Source organism: Mustela putorius, unplaced genomic scaffold (assembly GCF_011764305.1).
Source record: "Mustela putorius furo isolate JIRA1106 unplaced genomic scaffold, ASM1176430v1.1 tig00004033_pilon_pilon_pilon, whole genome shotgun sequence".
NCBI lineage: Eukaryota > Metazoa > Chordata > Mammalia > Carnivora > Mustelidae > Mustela > Mustela putorius.
The window spans coordinates 6,252,095-6,273,292 of NW_025422169.1; the positions used below are offsets into that span (position 1 = coordinate 6,252,095).

The following is a 21,198-nucleotide window of genomic DNA, read 5'->3' on the forward strand; positions in this document are numbered from 1 at the left end:
TTATTCCTTAATAAATTAAAGCATTTTGCTTACAGCACTTGAGAGCAAGCCCGTGGAGAGGTCAGCTCTGAACCGCTCACGTGTCGGAGCTGGGAAATGCCATCGTGCAAGACAAGCTGGGCACGAGGGAGGCGGCACGGGTCCTCTGGGTGGGCAATGGTTTTCCAAGTTCAGGAATCACAACTCTTTTCTGCACCAGGAAGCTCAACGCAGACGCCCAGATCACGCAGTCCTTCCCGCACCCATCCCCAGCCGTGGCTCAGCCCCCACCAGGACTCTCTGGGGCACGGATGCCCTGGCCTCGGGACCCCTGCTCAAGGAGCCCATGACTTCAAGGATGATGCCTGCAGCCTTGCCCTTGCATGGGTCCCTGGCGAGAGGTGGCCAAACTCTGACCTTCTAAAATAGTCAGAACACACGAGGCCACTGCACTTTGTACTTGTGGAAACCTGACCATGGAGCCCAGTGGGACTGATTCAGCCGTCTGGTATTATCGGATTGCTTTACACCAAAGCTGCTAATCCGTGGTTCCAGGTACGTTATAAACCCTAGGCCGCCGCAGGACACAGCAGGTGCGAATCCTCCAGAAGGGAGAGCCCACCACCTCTCAGCCAGCCCTTCACCCAGACGCACGGTGATAACACAGGAGTGCACAGTCAGCAAAGGAGAGCACCCTTTTGTGATTAAAACAGTGGGAGGGTAACTAGGACAAGCCTGGGAAGAGCCACGGGGACCGCAGCAGGACCAGGCAGAGCTGGCTCTCAGAGACGATGCTCAGGGCGAGTTCGGCTGCGTTCCACGGTCCAGCTGGCCTTGGTGACTCATCCCGCTCACATGCTGCCTGCTACCAATGGGCCACGCCCCCTGCAGCTCGGTGGTCTCCACCTCCCGGTCACCTGCAGACCAATCCCTTTCCCCGCATGTTCAGACATCCGATCACTATTTTCAGACGGATGTTCTGTGGTGAAGCAGCTCTAACTTTAAGGAAGTGAAGATGCAGAAATAGTTTTGTGGGAAACCTCCGGCAGACGGGACAGCGTGGTTCTGGCCACCGTGCCTGGCCTTCCGGCACGTGTGGGAAGGGGGAGGCAGAGGCGGGATGGGTCAGAGCAGCCCTCGCAAACCAGTCTCCCAAAGGCCAGCCCCGCATCCCGGCCTCTCCTCCCATCACGGCGCACCACAGCCCAGCGGCTCCAACAGCGGCCACCCCACAGGACACGCAGGGAAGCCCATAGTCCGACCCTGACGGGAGGTCAGGCCAGGAGGGGAACCACCGCGTCTGCGAGAAGACCTGCCCGGCGTCTGCTGGGAAAGGTGGGGTTTGGGTTGTCTTTGTGGTTCTGCCACAAGCATGCCACTTCCGACTTTCAAAACTGTGGAAGCAGCAACTCAACAGATCCGAGAGGTCACGTGCCCCACAGCCAGCAGAGGGTTTCAGTTCGGAAGAGGAAAAGGACATTAATCTATTAGCAGACACATGGAAGCTGGTTTATCTGATTATGAAGTCAGCCCTGATGCCCAGGGGCCCGGCCCACTGAGCTCTGTGGGAGGCCGGGGTCCAGAGAGAAAGCCTCTTGGGGACTTTGGGCCGGGCCTGACTCTCCACCTGCAGCAGGAAGCCGGCGCAGCCACAACAGAGCTCTGACCGGCTCTGAGGCTCTCCCAGCACGGAAACTCCGGACCAGCACGCACGGAGAAGCTCATTTCTAAGACCATCGGCTGCTGAAAGTGATGGGCGTCAGTCCAGCCTTTCTTTGAGGCTCAGAAGATGGGGAGACGGGCCCTGTGGACATTTTCACGTTGGCATGAGCAGGCCCAATAGGGAAATGATGTTTTAAAGAGGAAAGACTTTTTAAGTGGGTCCTATTTAAAGAGCTGTAATTTTTCTCAATCTGCAGAAAAGGCTTCAGCTAAGAGGATTTTGAGCCTGCAGATTGCATGATACAGGACTAGCCTAGCTCTGCAACCAAGATCACAGGAACAGAGAACAATCTCCTCCCCTGCTCCACCAAAAGCCAGGGCGGTCTGCTGAGCTCGGTCTTGAAAACTATGGGATGGCCTGGCCATCAGCATCCCCCAGCAGCTAAAAACACCTGTAGGTCTCTAAGGAAAAGCCCTAGCCTAAGTGGAAAAAAAAAAGCAATGGGCTCCGTAGTGGCAAGAACGGGTTAATCCGCTGCCCGCCCCAGCATCCCCAGATGTCGCCCTGGGGCCCGGCATGCACCACACGTAGACCGGGCCCAGGCTGCCAGCCTTCCCCAGCGGCAGCCAGACGCACAAAGCCGGTGCCAGGCCCTTGGCAGAAAGACCAGCGTTCTCCCATCAGTAGCCTTCCCACAAACTGTCTGCTAAGGAAAAAACCCAAAAGCCTTTGTTTACATAACACAAACCTGTTTCACTGTTTAGGTGAGCCGGCAACCTTGAAGCTCTAGGCAAACTTAAGAAACTGGACCACAAGTGAGCACATGTATGGGACCGAGTGCTGACGAGGTTCAACACACTGAAGCCGAAATCTTCTCAGTTTGCGCCCAAACAGGTCTGGGACGGGTGCCCTGGCAGGGATGGGTTAGCTGCCCACCCCCAACCTCTGGGGACAAGTGCCGATGTCCGGAGACGTTTCTCTCAGGGGGTGGCCCTGGCCGGTGGACCCTGGCCCCGTCTTAGGGACGGTCACACTAGGAGGGCGTGGATGTGGTGGGAAAAACTGGCAGATTTTAGAGAGGCGGGGACTCCAGAGACAGGGCCGTGGAGATCAGTCATGAAGAGCTGATGTTACTGCAAACAGGGGTTCATCCAAACTGTCTCCCAGGGCAAAGCCTGAGGGTCCAAGGGGGTGCTGAGGACCACCCCCCCATGCAGTTGTAAAGAACAGGCCTGGTTCCCTACAATTTCTCTTTTTTGGGGGGGTGCGGCAGGGAGGGGTGTCAGGAGAAGCACGGTTTGCTCTCCAGACCGATGACTTCAGCCGCACTGCGTCCAGCTCCAGGCCACGCCCGTCGGCTCCCCTCTCCGGACTCGCGGGCGGACGGTCCCTGGGGCCAAGCCACAGACCCTGCTCTCTGCTCTTCTCCCCACACACCCTCTAGCCTCCATCCAAGGCCCCAACTGCCAGGAAACCAGTTACTACGAGCATACCCTCGCCCTGACACTCTGAACCGTATGCCCCTCTGTCTGCCTCTTCCTGATGGGAGAAGCTGCACAAATCCCCTCCCTTCTCTGACAGGAACGGGATCCGTTCAGACTCGGGACTCCTCGCTGCCCACCCCAGCGGGCAGGAGCCCTGCCCATCCCCCTCCAGAGCGGGGGCGAAGGACACGGCCCCTGCAGTGGGCAGGAGGAGGAGCGTGCTGGGGGGCTCAGCAGATGAAGCCTCTGCCCTCGGCTCAGGTCATGATCTCGGGGTCCTGGGATCGAGTCCTGCATTGGGCTCCCTATTCTAAAGGAGTCTGCTTCTCCCTCTGCCTCTGGTGCTCCCCCTGCTTTTGCCCTCTCTCTCTCTCTCTCTCTCTCTCTCTGTGTCACATAAATAAATAAAATCTTAAAAAAAAAAAAAAGTGGTCAGGAGCAAAGCAGGCACGTCGCCCACCTCTCCCAGCAGACAACGGGATGGACGCCTCTGGTTCCCTAGGTCAAGGTTCCTCCGAAGGAAATCCAAGATGCTCTTCTCCTAAGGCAGCCCCAGTGTACCGCTGTGCTCCAGCCCAGCCCCTCACCGGGGAGTGTGGGCGTCTGGCAGGAGAGCTCCCACTAAATAGCCCATAGAAACCCTGCGGATACAGAGCCAACAGAACGAATGGGAGGTCCTAAGTCTGAAGGATGAACATGCACTTTCCCAGGTCAGCTTCCACACCCAGAGAGTCAGCACACGCACGGGCCCTGCTTCCTACGACACTCACCCTGAGGATATGACCTGCCTTGGTTTAACGTGGGCCTTCCTGGCCTTGGCACCATGGGCCCTGGGACCAGAATACAAATTCCTCGTTGTGGGAGCTGTGCCGGGCGTCACGGGGTTCCCACCGGCACCCTGGTCTCCTCTCGCGAGATGCCGGGAGCACGGCTCTCACCCTGACAGTGGGACAGTCAGAACCGTCCGCCCTGGGGGGCGGATCCCAGCCCTGCCGCGGGCTGGACCCCAGAGAGAGACTGAACAGCAGCTTGGGAGGGCTGTGGTGGGGCCCACCGTGTTAACCTCACCCAAACCCGATAAATACAAACCCCAAACTCACAGAACCACAGCTCAGAAAAGCACACCAAAGCCCAGGGGAAAAAAAAAACAAAAACAAAACCCCCCAAAAAACCCTCTTTCCAGCAGATAACACACACACCCTCCTGCGGCCCAGCAGGCACAGGCTTGGGAACAGCCACTTTCCAGAAGGAGAAACGGATGGGGACAGCCGGCACCGGAACCCAAGCCAGCTCCCGGGCTGGGGGCTGGGGGGCCGGGTCGGGGCTGCACACAGGACGGGCGGTCAGCGCCACCGCTTCAGAGGTCGGCCGGGACGTGCAGGGGTGAGGGGGAGAGGGGCGCTGGAACCAGGGTCAGAAACCACTGCGGCCAAACGCACCAAGACCGGTCACGAGGGGCGTCCGGGGAGCAGAGTAAGCCCAGACACTGCACAGGTCTCCCGCCCGCACAGCTGGAGAGCACAGTTCAGCCGCCCGGGATGGCACAGGTCCCCCACGGGGACTACGACAGACACTGAAGTGGTCGCGCACGACCCTGCAGAAGACAGGCGTGACGGGAGCACAAAGCCCACACACAAGGCGTATCTGCCAAGGCTTTAATGGTGTCCAGACCCCCGTCCAGACTTTCACACGTCATGCTGGGAAAAATCGGAATACGAAATCCTCATGGTGGTTTCGCAGGAATCAAGTCATTTAAAAAACACGTGCTGTGTTTTCAGCTTTCTCAGAGCTCATAAATTTAAAAAGTAAATATACATCATTTTTTTCCTGATAGTCCCTGGAATAACTAGCAGGGTCCAAACTACACAGGGGCCTTCCTTCCCAACCTCGTCCGCTTCTCTGCGCTCAGGACCCCAGGAGAGAACGGGCCGGGCCTACTGTCCCGTGTCAGGAACCCGGTTTCCAAGTGAACACGTGAACAGCTGTTAGGGAGGTGGCCTGGGTTCTACAGAAATGATGAGAAGCTCGAAGTGGCCACTGTCTCCTGCTTACCTCAACTTGCTTACTCAAATCCACCAGCCCCGCCCACATTAAATAACTATTACTTCTTTAGGGAAGGAGGGGCTACAAATAAACACATTAATCCCAGGAGACCACAGAGTGCCCCGGGGGCTCTCCCCTCCCCACGCCCTCCCTGCCAGATCTCCGAGACCTGCTCCTCGACCAGCGAGCACCACCCCCTCCCCGCGCCCCCACAGGACCCCCAGCCCCCCGGGGCCCTGGCCTGGCCCGGCCTGGGTGTGCCCGTCCAGGTCAGCAGCACCCAGGCAGGCGCGAGGCTCAGGTCCCACAATCAGAGACAACGGGAGGGAGACGCAGCACTGACCTCATAGATAAAGTACACTTTGGCCCCCACGTAAATGCCCATGCGCACCACGGCTCGGACAGCGGCGTTCATACCTGCGGAAGGAATCAGGGACAGGAGTCAGTGACCAGGCGGGGGCGAGTCTGGCTGGGCCACCGGACCCGCTGGGACCAGGCGTGCACCGAGAAACAGCAGCAGGTTCCTCACGCAGACCACGGGCCTGGCGCGTCCCTCGGGGGTCAATGTCAGCCCAGAACGAGTCATCGTGAAAGAGCGGGGGCACCTCAGAGTCGCGGCAGGCAGGCATGGGCCACCCACTCGCGGGGGGCTGTGGGCAGCACCGCCCGTTCCCCAGACACCAGAGGGGCTGGGGGTTCCGTGCAGTCAGCCCAACTCAAACCTATACGGAAAAGGGACAATCCCGGTGATCGGAGAAGATGAAAGAGAAATACCTGATTTCAGGAGCAGCCCCCAGGGTAAAACAATTTTTTAGTCAACGGCCTTAAATTCAAAATAAGTCCTGCTGTTTTATTAAAAGAAAAATTAAACCAATATACTATAAATAATACCTACTCAAGATAAATCTAGGACATTTTCCACACTTTCCCAGGGGCTGTTACATATTAAAAGTGACTTTTTTTTAAGATTTATTTATTTGAGAGAGAGAATACAAGAGAGCATGATGGGGTGAAGGGCAGAGAGAGAAGCAGGCTCCCCGCTGAGCTCGATCCCAGGGCTCCATCACAGGACCCTGAGATCGTGACCTAAGCTGAAGGCAGAGGCTGCACCCACTGAGCCACCCGGGCGCCCCTAAAAGCACCTGTGTGCCGTGGCCTCGTGTGTCTGCTGCTCTCCCGTTCGCTCTCCCTGGGAGCCGCATTTCTGACCAGCTCATCCGGGCCGTGCAACCACTGTCAAGACCCAGGTGAACAGGTCTGGATTTCACCCCTCCAGAACCCTGGGTCCTCCCCGTGGCTACGAGTTGGCCCCGGGAGGACAGGGGTGGGGCCGGGGACTCAGGAAGGACACAGTCCCAGGCCTCCAGCGCTCAGCGCCCGGACTCCCAGCCAGACTCCCCCGCACACACCCACCCGACGGCCCCAGGCAGCCTTCTCTGCTAGTTTACGGTTCAGAAACCAACGTCAGGTCTGAAGACGCTGGAGAGCAGGACCCATGAAGCAAAGCCACTCCCAGTCACAGCCGACGAAGGCACTGTGGCTCCCAGGGGCGTAACAGACACGGAGACTCCATCCCTGGCACGGGACGGTAAGCCTGCTCAGAGGACGACGCACTGACCTTCCTGACGGAAGAATAAGGCTGTGGGCTTGAGATCTAGACGGACGTGGACGTGTGTACCCCGAGTCTCACGACTTCCTATCCAAACCAGGCTTAGGACGTGAAGAACTTGAACAAACTAGGGATCAGCAGGTCTTCCTCCCTCCGGACACACAAACTCCCTAGATCAAGAAGCGATCAACTTCTGCTCCTCCCCCCACACCCCTCCTCCTCCTGCCGCAGCCGCGGTTCCCTGTTGCTCAGGCCGCTGACGCACGCCCTCCACAACCCCTGCCCCTAAACCTGACACTTGTCCCGACATTTGCCCCAAATCCTGCCGCGTCCCTCTAACGTGATGCACACCATGGCCAGAAGGACTTGAAACAGGTTTTTCTCTTTGGTTAGCAATTATACAAGCAATTTATTAATACATTTGTCCTGTTCAAAAAAAAAATAAAAATAAAGCAGATTTTGGAAAAGGCAAAACTGCGGAGACCCTGCAAAGGTCTGGGCTGCCAGGGCTGGGGGGACAGGGGAGGCAGGGGCGCTATTCTCTCGCCTGCCCCGCGAGTGGTGCGGCTCATCCCACATCCGTGCAAACCCACAGGACACGCAGCACCAGCAGCGACTCGGGTGGAAACCACCGGCTTTGGGGGAGGATAGGGAGTCAGGGCAAAGCCACGGGCGGTAACGCAGGGCCGCAAGGTGGGCGCGCAGGCAGCAGCACACTCTGCACCTTCCGCTCAATCTTGCTATGAAACAAAACTGCTCCAAAAAATACAGTCTTTAAAAAAAAAAAAATCAGGGGCATCTGGCTGGCTCAGCCAAAGGAGCACGTGACCCTAGATCTCCAGGTTGTGAGTTCAAGCCCCACGCTGGGTGTAGAGATTACTTAGAAATAATTTTTTTTTTAAAGATGTTATTTATTTTAGACAAAGAGTGACGGAGGGAAGGGGCAGCAGGACAGAGAATGTCCCCAGCAGACTCCCCACCCTACCCCAGGTAGACCTCAGGGTCGGGAGATCGTTCCCTGAGCCCAGTCCACGAGTCGGATGCTTGACTGACTGAGCCCGCCAGGCGCCCCAGAGATAAAATCTTAGAAAGTAAAAGCTGCGCTGGCTTGCCCACCTGCCGGAGCCACCCGCAGGAGCCCCCATGGAAACGCGGGGACACGCCGCTGCCTCACCCTGTCACCAGCCGGTGTGACACTTCTGTGTTCCCCAGGGGTTCACCGGATCAGCCTCCACAAGCAGGAATATGCCCACCTTCTTGCTCTGGATTCTACCCAGGGGGCCTGCACGCATCACCCCATCCGCAGGGAGAGATTCTCCCCCGGGGGCTCCTCCCACCTGCTTGCCCCGCACCCACTGAACCTCATAGCGCGCTACCCAGCACAGCCCAGAGCTCCCCCAGGACCACCACCACGTGCCATCCGTCCCAGCTGCTGGACACCATCCGTCAACCTCAACCTGCAGAGAGACCTCCCAGCAAGCCCCCACCACTCCTTATCCCTGAAGAGCTCCGTGCACCCACGCAAGCGATGGGGCGGGGGGAGGGGCACTGCCGCAGGTGTGGTGCAGGAGCTCATCTGCACGTCCAAGTGCGGGTCTCTCCGTGGCACTGCCCCTGCGCACGCAGCCTCGCCGCAGACCTGAGCCGGAAGAGCCCTTCCACAGACAACAGGATTCTAGGCCTGGTGCTGCGGCCCCCTGTCCCGGGGAAACTAATCCCCCAACCCTTCAACCACGCCAAGACGATCGCCAGGTGACAAGCATGATTAACGCGGGACTTCAGGCCCTCGCCCTCCGGAGTGGCCTCTCTCTAGGGAGACACAGCCCCGGGGGGTATCTCGTAAATGTGCGATAAATGGGGGGTTCTAGACAATGTCACCAACGGCAGGAGGAAACTGTGGCAAGTACACCTGATCCGGAGGGGACGCCCGTCGGAACACCAGCCCCCACGCCTGACTCCCACCCTCGCCTCGTGGGGGGAGCCTGCACTCACCTGAGAAGGGGCCGGTCACCTGCTGCACTGGGTGTCCCCTGGGCCCTGGCAGAGGCCCCCAGGGGGGTGGGGGGCTTCCGGAGGGCAGGGACAGAGGAGCCTGAGCTGGACATCTTCCTGGAGATCCCCAGGGAGGGTGGGCGGCAGCCAGGCCTCAGAAGATCCACCTCCTGGGCTCAGGAGGCTTTCTTAGCGGTGAGCGCAGCCAGCCAGCTCCTCCCACAGCTGGTGCTAGTCCTGGGGAGCCTGGGGGGGGCTGTTCCAGCTCATGAAGGCTCTGGGGAGCCTGTGGGGTCCAGAGTCCCCCTGGGGGGATGAGGAAATCAGGCTCTGAGCAGACACAGCGAGAGCCAAGGGAACACAATTAATAAAAGGCACAGCTGGAGAGTAAACCTTCCTCTCCGCTGTATTTCAACTAAAAGACGAGGGACCTCCCTCCGGTACAATGGCGCAGCTTCAGAATCTCAGAAGGGAACTCGGGAGTGAACATGCCTGCTGGGCCGGGGCCTGGGGCTCAGCCAGGGCTCCCTGCAGGGGGGTGTGGGGCTGGGCCCTGCCGGTGGACACCTTCCCAGGAGGGAATCCTGGAGGACAAAAACCAAGCACAACAGAGAACGCCCCCATGTCCCCCCCACACAGTCTGGACAATGGGCTTCGTTCCTCGTGCTTTTTTGCCTTTTGTTTCCGGAGCCAGATCTGGGAATTCAAACTCTCCCAATTACTACCGTGGGAAAATGAGATCCTGCAAGCAGGTCGGAATCCTAGTACGGGGAAAGGAACCTCCTCCTCATTTGCAAATCTTTAGACTCTGGCCTGCTAGGAATGAAGACGTTGGTTATGGAAACCATGGTTATGGAAACCAAAAACACAAGTCTTGAAAAAATTAGGGAGCAGCTGAGTGGGAACCGTGTGATCAGTCCTTGAGATGGGACAGACAGGACAGGCCGTTAAACCCTTGTCTTGATTTTACATGTCTGCTGCTTCCTCCTAAAATATCCTGCAGGGAAGATCGGCCTGCACGATCATTCCTTCCTGAATTAAAATACAAACTTTCAAAAAAAAAAAAAAGGAATGTTCAATCAGTCACTCTATTGTGTATCTGACACGAATATGACCCCGCGTATGAACTACACCGGAATGAAAATGAGAACTTAAAACATAGTAATAAAAGAAATTAATCATGTAAATTTAAAAAAATTAAAAAGATCATTTCTTCCCTGAGGTCACAGAGTGCAGTAGACCTGCTCTGATGACATTCAAAGTTGGAATCATTTCTAAGGAGCGGATCCTAATAAAATAATGAGGGCTCATTCTTGTTGTTTCCCACGTGATCTGAACAGCAGGATCAGTCTCCTTCCGGATCCCTTCAGACCAGCCTGTCCGGAGCTAATCCCCGCTGCTCATCCCCTCGCTAACGTCAGCACTTAATATTCCATTTTGAAAAGTAAAGTCAGGTTGTTTGGCTGTCTTACTGGCTTCCCCCTGAAATCACGTCGTTCTCAGCTTTGTAGCAAAGCCATGGTGTCAGCCTGTGTCAGAAAACAAACCTGCACCACTGTATCTTGCCCTCGCTCCCCAAGCTCTCCATAAAAGCTTCCCGACTAGGGGTGCCTGGTGGGGCTCGGGTCATGATCTCAGGGTCCTGGGACTGAGCCCCACATCAGGCTCTCTGCTGGGTGGGAAGCCTGCTTCTCCCTCTCTCACTCCCCCTGCTTGTGTTTCCTCCCTCGCTGTGTCTCTGTCAAATGAATAAATAAAAATCTTTAAAAGCTTCCCCAGGGAGTAATTCAGGGGCTGGAGGGCCCAGGGCTCCTGCGGCTGGCTCCCCTGCAGATCAGTAATGAAGCTGGGAGCATCTCTGCATCCTGCCCCACACAAATCACTGAGCTCGAGGTGAAAAGTCAGAAGAAAGCTTGACTTTCTTCTCACTGGTCTGTGAGGGGAGCTGCGTCCATCCGATGCCCAGGGATGGGGAGCCCTTCTCTCGGCCAGGCACTGGGGCTCCATCCAGGACGGAGCCGTCCGTGAGGAACACACACGCCGTGCCCAGCGCAGGCCGGTGCCGAGGAGGAGGACCCGCAGCCGGGCAGGGCTGGGGGACCGGGTGTGGGACACTGTGAGACGCGGGGAGGGAGCTCGCACGGGCCTCCTCCAGAAGCCCTAGGGGCAGGGAACACAAGAAGCCAGCCAAGGGGACATCTGGAAAAGAAGGCCCTGCAGGGCCACGCGCGGCACCCCAGCATCCACTGCAGACCCGGGGACCACTGCCAGCAGCCCTGGCCTGGCATCCAAGCTTCGACACAAACACTCAGGAGGGACCCTGTGGATACATGGTCGCCATGGCCACCTGGGATGGACCCCACGTGCCGGAACCCCACTGTGGCTGGGAAGGCCGCTGGCCACAGCGAGAGGCCCTGCGTCACCGAGTGGACTGCAGGGCTCGGCGTGGGGAAAGAGAAGGTGGGATGTCTTATTGACGAGCCTTCTAGGCTGCACAAAATACACGTTTACAATTCATTGCTTTAACGTGGCGACAGGATAAAGTCACACACGTAACGGGCTTCGCGTGGGATCTAGTTCGGAACGTCCTCTCTAGTGGCCATGTGTCTGTCTTGCCACGGGAAGGACAAGGGTCACTGAATATTCCCTCCCGGGCTCCTAATGGAGCTAAGCTCACACTGACGGCCTTTCGCTGGCTTCCCCTGCTCACTAGAGTCCTCGGCATCTCCTCCTGCTGTACAGATGAGCTCCTATCTGAGGCCAAACCCTCCACTTACAAAATGCGCCCCACACCCCTGGACACCGAAGGAGCACCCTGGGGCAGGAGCGCCCAGCCCCACCCCTGCAGTCCTCCAGCTCCGGCCCAAGTCTGGAGTCCTCAAGACCCTAAACTTGGGCTTCCCACTCCAGCCCTCCTGGCCACGCCACAAAACTACCGTCCGGAGCAGCCAGTACCTGCAGTGGCTTTCCTGCTCGCCCCTCTCCCCCCAATCCAGAATCCTCACCGCCTGCCCCTCCCCACAGCCTCACCCATCTGGCCCTGACCTCCTCCTCCCAGCCCTGCTCATGCTTCCCCCTAGCCAGGCTGCTTTGCCCTAGCTCAGCCCTCCGTTCCTGGTGGGGTGCGAGTTGGGTGCAGGGCCCCCGGACCACAGGTGCCCTGGGCCTTCCAGAAACAGAGACTCTTTCCTAGGTCCAGCTTGCTTCTAGACTCAGTGTGAGCTCCCTGAGAGACAGGGGTCCGCTGTTCGCCTGACGCAGGACTGCCCATCGGCGGTCATCGTCCGTGGGTAGGACGAGGACATGCAAAGGGAACCGCACCGCAGGAATGTCAACCCAGGGCTGAACCGCTCACCCTCCGCCGCTCTTCCGAACATTCTCTGGCCCGGAGAAGCGTCCAGCAGCATCACTTACTTACAGCCTTTTCACAAGGGGTCCTAAGTTAACCAACCTTCCCAGCCAAGTTCCTCATCAAGGTCGGGAAGCCATCCTGGGAAACTGCCGCACGCACCCAGGATGCAAGCAAGGTGCTGAGCCGACCTGAGAGACAAGCCCCCACTAGACCCCACCTACAAAATCAGAACAGGCATCTCTGGAAGAGCCCTGGGCCTCGGCTGGGCAACCAGGAAGGAGGAAGCTCCTGACCCCCCAGGGGCAGGGGGGGGGGCGTGGTCCCCGGCAGCGGGGCCTGGTCCCCAGCAGTGGGGCGTGGTCCCCAGCGGTGCGCTGCACTTTCTCTTCTGCACACCTCCTCCTGGCTCCTGCCCTCCCCTGAACAGGGGAGACAGGAAGAGGAAAGGGGAGGCAGGAGGGAGGAGGGGAGAGGAGAGAGGTTGACTCCGGTCCACTCCGCCAGCGTCCCTCACTGTACCAAGGATGGAGGCCCCGCCCACTGCTGGCAGAGAACAGAACCGGGAACCAGGACCTACTCATCAGTGTCTTGACTCTCGAGGCGCTGCTCTGCCACACGCTTTGCTGCGTCTTGTCCCCACAGGCACAATTCCCATAATTCCCAGCACGCTAAGTATACGGTGGCGAAGATGCGTGGGATACAGGGGCAGTGGGAGGAAACGGGGCTTCCTGGCAGGTGCGCTGCATCGAACAAAGCCGGAGCACCGTGCCAAGCTGGCACAAGACCACCTGTTCTTACCCAAACACGCCCCCCTGACCTGGTTACCACCGCACCAGCTGTACAGTTCGGGGCCCCCATGTTTCCTTTCCCGTGTTGCTGGCCCATCCCCCCCCCTTTTTTTTGGTTGGTTTGTTGTTTTTATTTTAAGATTTTATTTATTTATTTGACAGAGAGATCACAAGTAGGCAGAGAAGCAGGCAGAGAGAGAGGAGGAAGCAGGCTCCCTGCTGAGCAGAGAGTCCGATGTGGGGCTCGATCCCAGGACCCTGAGATCATGACCTGAGCCTAAGGCAGAGGCTTCACCCACTGAGCCACCCAGGCACCCCCCCACCCCATCCCCGGGTTTCTAACGGTGACTGCTTCCGACAGCCCCTCAGATTGGTGGAGTGTGTCCCACAGGCCCCAATTCTCCCTGATGAAGGGTTCCAGTTCTGAACAGAAGCTATTTGTTCCCCCCCAAGGCAGGACTGAGCTTTTCTTAAAGACAACAGAGCGCCTAGCTTCTAAGGGTCGCCGGGGTGGGCTGTGCAGAATGTGTGCGTTACGGAACAGGGGGCAGGGGGCTGACCGCCCATGGCACTCAAGGAATGAGCACTGAAGCTCTAACACGCCACACCCCTAGACACAACCGTGCTTGCTAAATTATTAAATTGCACATGGGGAAAAAGTCCTCCCACTACAGAACGTATGTGTCCAGTAAGGGGCCCCCGAGACCGGGGAGGCGAGAAGCCAGCAGCCCCCCGTTTTCCTCTGTACCGAGCTGGGTTCTGCAGCCAGTGCAACTCTGGGCGAGCACAGAAGGAGCCCGCACCAGCAGGGCTCCAGGGCGGCGTCCAAGCAACACAGGGTCAACGGCAGAGCTGCCCCAGGCCGGGGCTCTGGCCACCAGTTCCCCACACTTCCGATGATGGCCCTAAAGTCCCAAGCTTTGAGCCATTAGCCACTCCCAGATACTGCTCTGCAGATAGAAGGCTGCTCTTGATCAATGAAGGCTCAAGTCCCTGAAATGACTTAATGAGGAAAGGAAGGAGCCAGGATGGCAGTCAGCCCGCATTTTATGAAAGGGAGCAGCCCTAGAGATTCAGGGGGAGCTATCCTTCACGCCGAGTCCCCGCTGGACACCAGAAAGGCACTGAAGACGACCTCCCATGCTCTCCGAGGCCCCCTGGCCCGGCCTGGGCTGCCACCTGGAACTCAAGGAAGCCAGTCCCTCGTAAAGCCCACCTGCTCCCCCGGGAATGGGGAACGAGTTACCGCACCTGAGCATGGCGCCCGCCGCCAGCAAATGTTAGTGGCTCCTGTTATCCTTTTAAAGACCAACCCAGACTCAATTTATGTGAACTCTCTGGAGACTACGGTCATGTTTGCTTTGCCTCGGGCAAAGAGGACTTTACAATTCATTGCTGTGATGCCCGCTGGGGGCACCCGACTTCACCTTCTCATCTGAGCCCACAGTCAGTGTCCACGCCCGTGAATCATTTTTGGTGAATGACACAACCTCGCTTGAGGGTGGCTACTTAGTCATGGAAAGGCTGCCTGTCCAGTAAGGTGGAAAATCCGTTTAAACTTGCAGAGATGCCTTATGACAGCAGAAGACACCCAAAGAATGAGAAAAATAATCAGCCCTAGAAATAGTCTTCCTTAGTGGGTGGGGCTGAGGCAGTTGAACAGAGATGCACAATTTTCTTCTTTTGTATTTTAACAGTAACTAAATTCGACTGGAAAACAAAGCCCTTCATTACTCTGGTGTCAAGGGTTGCATGGCTTCAGCTGACCTAAGGCTTTCCCTATAAAAAGGTGTTTTTCTGCTCCACTATCAAAGCTGCTTGGAAATCACCCGGGGGCACCTGAGGGGCTCTTCAGTTCCGTGTCTGACTTTTGGCTCAGGTCATGATCTCAGGGTCCTATGACTCTGCCCTCAGCAGGGAGCCCACCTGGGTTTCTCTCTTTCCCCCTCGGCTCCTCCTCTCTCTCTCTGTCTCTCTGATGAGTACACACGTATAAAAACAAAATCTTGAACACCTGGACTTCCATTTTACAAGGCCCCTGGAGAGCATGGCCTACTGGGAAGGCCCCAGGACTGAAATTGGACAGAAGTTGGTTTAAATTCTGCCCAACGCCACACATGAGCTGTGTGACCCGAACCAGGTCACTTATATCTTTGTAGCTCTTCCTCCCACCTTCAAAACGAAGACGACGTGTCTGGGAGCAAGGTGACCGGGCCTGGAGAGAACAGTAAAGTTCCTGGTACACAGAACGAGCCCAACAAGTAGTAGCTACGCTCCCCCCCTCCAACACCCCCCCCCCCCCGCCACGGGGAATCTGACCAAAATTTCACGCCTGATTGGAAACCCCGACATTAAGACTTGTAAATGCTGCTCCCCTGGGTCTCAGGTAGGAGCAAAATTCTCCCTAGAGCAGGGAGAACACGTCCTGACCGAACGCGGAGTCAGGCTAAAAATGGCAAAAGAAAAGAGCTGAGTGTCTCAGGCACATCTCTAGCAACGACCTTGCTGAGGGGGCCTGCGAATGCGCGGCCCCGGTGACCAGACCCCGGGCCCAGGCCGAGATGAGCTTCCTCAGCGGGACGTACACCCAGATGCTCCATAGGTCTAAGACCAGACGAAAGCAGGGCATCATACTCTGCACGAAGTCCAAGAAAACCCCAAGTCAGAGGCCTTCCCTGCACCACGGTGAGGTGAGGGCACAGGGCTCTCTCTGGGCCACCCAGATGGGCACCTCCCGTGCCAAGCGGGCTTCCCATGGGATTGGATTCTCGGAAGATCATCTTCCACCGAGCAGAGGACAGGGGCACAGACGGCCTCTGCTGGAACCACTCCCAAGGGCTGAGACGAGCTCCGGGGCAGAAAAGGCTGATTCTGCAGGTCAGGTCATCATCTCGGGTGCCCACACAACATCACCAGGTAGCTGAGCAAACTCTCCGAAACAGATCCCAACGAGTGGACTCTTACACATTTTTTTTTTCCAACAGACACAGCAGCACTTTAATTGTCGAGTAACTGTGAAAGCCTTGAAGCCGGGCGGTTCAGAGACTAGTTCCTCTTCCTTTGCCAACGCTGCACTACCAAGGCCCAGACTAAGATTCAGGCAAGATGCTTCCTAGCTCGTGCTGGAGCAGGTCTCCAGATATCTGCATGTGCGTTTCGCGCCTTGCGCGCGCTGTGTAACAGGGAAGCCACTCTCGGCCGCACCACGACCCCACCAGGACTCCACGTGGCACACCTCTGGGTGTTCATTAGAGTCACGTGGGTGACATCCTCTGTTTCACTGCATTTTCCCAATCCGGGCCTTAGCTCTATCACAACATTCCCCTCCTCCGGGATGTTTACATCGGGGCTCACTACTAGAACACCGGCTCGGCCAGAACAGCCTCGCTTCCCAGGCTCCCCTCGCGGAAGCGGACGCAAAGGGGGCCCTCGGAGTGGGGGCGGGGACTGGCGCCGCGGTCCCGCCCTCAACAGGACGAGGCGGGTCTCGCCGGGGACTCAGGCTCCTGGGAAGCGGCAGGCGTCTGAGCGCCATCCCTCACCGCCTGCACGCGCGGCGCCGGGTGCCAGATGCCAAGGGCCAAGGGCGCAGGGCGCGCAGGAGGCGACTGGCCGGGCATCACGTAGGCGCGCGGCGGGCGGGGCTGCGGCTACAGCGCCCCAACCTGCCGCCCCCGCGTCAGCCCCGCCTGGCTCAAGGGCAAAAGCAAGGTCACGCGCGCGCTGGGCGGTGGGCGGTGGGCCAGGGCGCCGGGTGCAGCTCCTGAGCATCCCTCCACCCGGTGTGGCCGGGAAACCTGGAAAAACCAGGCACCGGGGATAGGAGGAAGAGGAAAGAAAAACCAAACGCAGCTCGGGGAGGCGTCTCCAGCCTGGGCGCTCTTGGGCTCCAGGGACGCGTTCGCCTGCAAAGCGGGGATCCACTCTCTAGCGGGCGGCTCACCCCTCCAGGAATTTACCAGGATCAGGAAACCCCACCGCCTGGGAATCCCTGTGGCCCCACGTGCCGCAGCGCCAGGAGCCCGGGCGTGGCCTTGTCACCCCCTCCTTCAAATTTAGATACTCTCTTTGGGTGTCCGCGAGCCCTGGGCTGGGGTCCCCTCCTCCTCCAAATCTGCCTCCACATGGTGGGGGGAGGAAGGCTGGACTCCGCGCCCGGGGTGCTGGTGACATCCCGGAGTCCCCGCTTCCTGGTCCTTCCCAGCCAGAGGAGGCCGGCGAGGCGGGCCTAGTGACCCATTTCAGTTTTCGGTTTTGCCAGGAGAGCGGCGGAAACGAGGCCGCCGGGCATCCCGGGCGGGGTCCCCGCGAGCCCCCACCGCGCCCCACCCATGCAGCAGCGGGGACCCCGCCCGCGCCGCGCGGGGGACGCGAATCCGCGGGACTCGCGGCGGGGACCCGGCCGTTGCTTCCACCCGGTGCGGGCGGGGTGGGGGCCGGGGCGTCCAGGTGGCCGCGCGACTCCCGAGCTTCCCAGGGGTGTCGGCCCCCGCTACGACTCGGACGAGAAATGACTTCCGAGGACCGTCCAGGAGACCCCAGCGCTAGTCTCAATTTAAAAACTAAACGTGGAGGTGGGGGGCGGGTAATTGGTCTTCCCGATAAAGGATCCTAAGGCCACATTCTTCCCTGCTCCTGACTCCCCCATCCCCACCGCAGCGACTCCTCCCAAGGCTGCACCGCCCACTCCTGCCCCGGAAGGTACCCTGCGGTTCCCGGGCGCCGGGTTTCTCCCCCACCCTGCTCGGACCCGCAGGACCCCCTCCTCCTCGCTTCTTCCCGGGGCTCCCATCGCGTGTCCCCGCTTGCCCCGGGACCCCATCGCCTCTTCCCGTTCCCTCCTCCCATCACTCGTGCCCCAGCCCGGTCAGGCGGTCGCGCACCTTGGGCATCCCCGCCGCTGGTCAGCACTCCGATGGCCTTGCCGGCCCCGGAGAGGTGCTCCAGGCACTTTCGGAAGGAGACCTTGCGGTTGGCGACCTCGTCGTCGTCCATGGCGAGCAGGCCGAGGCTGTGCCGGGGCGGGTGCTCAGCAGGCAGTGCCCCCGCCCGCGCCGCCGCGACTCAGAACCGTCCGCCCCGCCCGCTCGGCGCGCGCCAATGGCCGGCCAAGGGCGGGCTCCGGGGCGGGGGGGGGGGGGGTGCCGGCCGGCGCGACGGGCGGGGCTGGAGCGCGCCGCGGGCCAGTCGGGGAACTCGGCCGTGGGGGGGCTTCCAGGGTGGGGGACACCACAGGTGGGGGGGAGCTACGAGGGGAACGGGAGGACCCAGCGCAGAAGGTGGGCGGGAGTAGCGCAGACGGGGAGCGCCACAGCTTGCGGGGGGACGGACCGTCTCAGAGGGGCAGTGCTGCAGGCGGAGGGCGCCGCGCTGGTGGGAGGAGGATCAAGGTCCGCTCCGGAGCACCCCCGGGGGAAAGAAAGGCGTGGCAGGTGGGCGGAGCGCTTTAGGTGGGCGGGTCACAGTAATTGTGGGAGCTCTGCGGGTGGCGGGGAGCGCCGCAGGTGGCGGCTGTACCCCGCTGGGAGGAGCCTCGCAGGGGGCAGACGTCACCGGCGCTGGGTAGGGAGCATCTCAGGTGAAAGGGAAAAGCACCACAGGTGGGTGGGAGCTTTGCAGGTACGAGAGAGCTCCGGGGTAGGGGCGCGGGGTGGAGAGAGCGCAGCGGGTGGCGGAACCGTTCCGCAGGTGGGCGGAGCATCCTGGGCGGGCGGGATCGCAGCCTGGAAGGGAGCGCGGTAGGTGGGGGGCGCTGGGCCAGCAACTATTAGGGAAACAGAACCCCAAGGGAAACCCTCCGGCAGGATTCCTTACCCCACAGGCGCTCGGAACTGCGGGCGCCCCATCTTTTTCTCTAGTTTCCCCAGGTTTCACCTCCGCCCTGAGGTTGTAGGAACGTGCAGCGGATGCTCCAGCTGGTGGCAAAAGTGAGGGTGGGTGACTGGGGACCATCAAGCCCTGGGCCTGACCCTCCTTACCCCCCTGCTAGAGGAGGAGCAGGAAGTGACCCTGGAGATGGCCTGAGTGACACTGTCAGCTGGACCTGGATGCCAAGAAGCCAGTGGGGCCCGTGGTGGGGGGGGGAGGGTGCGCAGGAAAGATTTGGCTGGGGAGATTAGACCTAAGTGCTTACCTAGGGAAACCAACTTGTACCTGTGTTGTCAGCCTGGAATCACCAAACCGAAAACATTCGTACCCAATCTCATGGCGAAGGTTGAAGGACCAGCGGACTTTTCACAAGCTCAATGCCAGCTACCTGCTTCGGGTATGGAGCCCATCCCTTTCAGGGGCCTAGGGTCACCAGGCACCCAGCACTGTGCTTGGAGTGCAGGTTACCCCAAGAAGGGTTTCAGAGATGCCCCGTTGACAGTTCATGGTAGGGATGGCACCGGGCCTCAGCCTACAGATAGAGGCTCAATAAATGTTTGTCTGGTGGGTACAAGAGGGAAAAAGAGCTCAAGGCAGGACTTGCGGAGTTAACCTGAGACGTCTGTAATAGCAGAACCAACAAGCTATCTGCTCAGGGCCACCCCCGCCAAAAGATGGCAGTACCCAGAGTCCGCGCCTGCCTCTTCCCAGCTACACCGGATCCTCTCGCTCAGCTCTCTGAGCATCAAAAATTTATTGTAAGACAGAAAGAAATGCCTGCCTTACACAAAGCTGGAGGTCTGACCTCTCCTGACCAGTATTATTGGTGAACCCCTCAACCCCATGGCCATCAGAACGACCCTGGCCTGGTTTTTCCCAGCCCCACCAGAACCACCAAAGCCCAGCTTTGGCACACAATCAGGGAATATGCATTTTTTTTTTTTTTTAACAAGCTCCTCCTGTGTTCTGATGATTGCAATGCCTGAGAGTGACTGCTCCAATGGATTGAGTCTGAGCAGTGCAGGGGCGGCGGGAAAGGAACCCTGGGCCTTTTTGGGGTGGAGGGCAGGTACCCTTCACTCTCCCAGGGCAGGGGAGGAGAACCAGGCTGCACCCCGAGGACCTGCACCCCCAGCCCAGGACCCGTGCTCTAGAATCACCCGCTCCTTCCCAGAGCATCCTGCATTTAAAACCTCAGGGCAGGCTGAATTCTGCCGTAGCCCAAAGGCCTTTAACTTCTTATACAAGTGGTAATTTTGTGATGTTAAGTTAGAGATTGGCCATCAGTCACTGAATTGTCTGTAATATAGAAAACGAAGGATATAAATGGAGTCCAGTCCTGCCAGTGGGCTAAGTAGATTATGGCTAAAAACATAGACTGGAATAATTTTCAGTTGTTGTTACTATTATGAGCATAAACATTCACGGACATGGAACTATGTCCCGGATCTATCCGCAAGAGGCAAATGCCGTGAGCCCACGCATGTGCGTGCACACGTGTGTGCACGTGTATGTAACAGATCTAGATATTTCCGTTCTCTTTCTTTTGCTTATTATGGGTATTCTCTTACTCTGCAACCAACAAGTATTGTTTTGGAATTAATATGTGATAGTTAATTAAAAAACAGTAAGATTGAGATTCGTCAGATGCCCAAGGTTCTGTCTGTTTTGCAAAAGCTAAGGTCCGTGTGTGCAGAGTTGTAGCTCAGGAGGGTCACCCACCCATCTCTCTCCCCGTGCCGCGCCGCAGAGCCCTGGCCCGTTGCTCGGTGTATCAGAATGCCGTGTGCAGAGACCGCCAGCGAATGTGGGGCGACAGAGACGTCTCCTTTCTTCATCTCCTGCGGTATATGTTTTAATAGTTCTTCAACCCCTGCAACTGGATGGTTTGGGGGCGGGGGGGTTGTTGTTGTTGTTGTTTTCCTTTTTGTAACTTCGGCCTTGGAAGAGAATCTCTGATACAGAGGGGACGACTGCACGCCTCAGTTGATGAGGGAGCAGGAGGCTGTCTGAGGACAGAGCAGAAGCTGGCGCCTTGCTCCCCCTCTCCACCCTCTCCCCTCCGTAGTAATCTGTGTGGCATTCCTCAGGCACCCCTGACTGCCATAAAACAATAAATAGTTGACTTGCCGGGATCGCAATCCTGCAGAACAGGAATCTCCATTGCTCTACAGATGTCCTAGAGACCTGAACAGGGAGGTTACCTTATCAATAGCACGAATTTCCAGAGGCAAATAACTCTCGGTTCCTGAAGCCCTAATGTCTCCCTCCCCACCATAAACTGGAGGAGGCCGAGCTAGAAGGGAAGGGAAATGAACGCAGGATCCTAACACCGCACCAAGAACCTCCCAACTATCTTGATGTTAGTGCCGGACCTAAAGACGACATTGATCAGGCCAGAAGGGCAAGGCCTCCCCCGC

At 58.4% G+C, this 21,198-nt stretch overlaps 1 protein-coding gene and 1 long non-coding RNA gene across 5 annotated transcripts in view; one reads left to right on the forward strand and one right to left on the reverse strand.

Annotated features, from left to right (window-relative positions):
• The window catches only part of LOC101675626 (phosphofructokinase, platelet), a 51,504-nt gene extending 33,515 nt beyond the window's left edge, over window positions 1-17,989 (reverse strand). For 2 of the 3 annotated variants that reach the window (XM_004757908.2, XM_004757906.2), the window contains exons 1-2: window positions 17,794-17,989; window positions 5,513-5,586 (exon numbers count right to left, since the gene is read on the reverse strand). In XM_004757908.2, coding sequence (XP_004757965.1) covers window positions 5,513-5,586; window positions 17,794-17,905 — 186 coding nt within the window. In that variant the 5' untranslated portion in view covers window positions 17,906-17,989. The remainder of the gene's footprint in view (window positions 1-5,512; window positions 5,587-17,793) is intronic. The other variant, XM_004757907.2, reaches the window with a different exon arrangement.
• Window positions 17,990-18,100: 111 nt separating this feature from the next.
• LOC101675417 lies at window positions 18,101-20,927 on the forward strand. 2 transcript variants are annotated; one of them, XR_001180412.2, is made up of 4 exons: window positions 18,101-18,510; window positions 18,769-18,843; window positions 19,076-19,175; window positions 20,529-20,927. It is a non-coding gene; the product is annotated as an uncharacterized LOC101675417 (long non-coding RNA). The 2 variants fall into 2 exon arrangements; XR_199838.3 differs by having other exon boundaries at window positions 18,101-18,843.
• The last annotated feature ends 271 nt before the right edge of the window (window positions 20,928-21,198 follow it).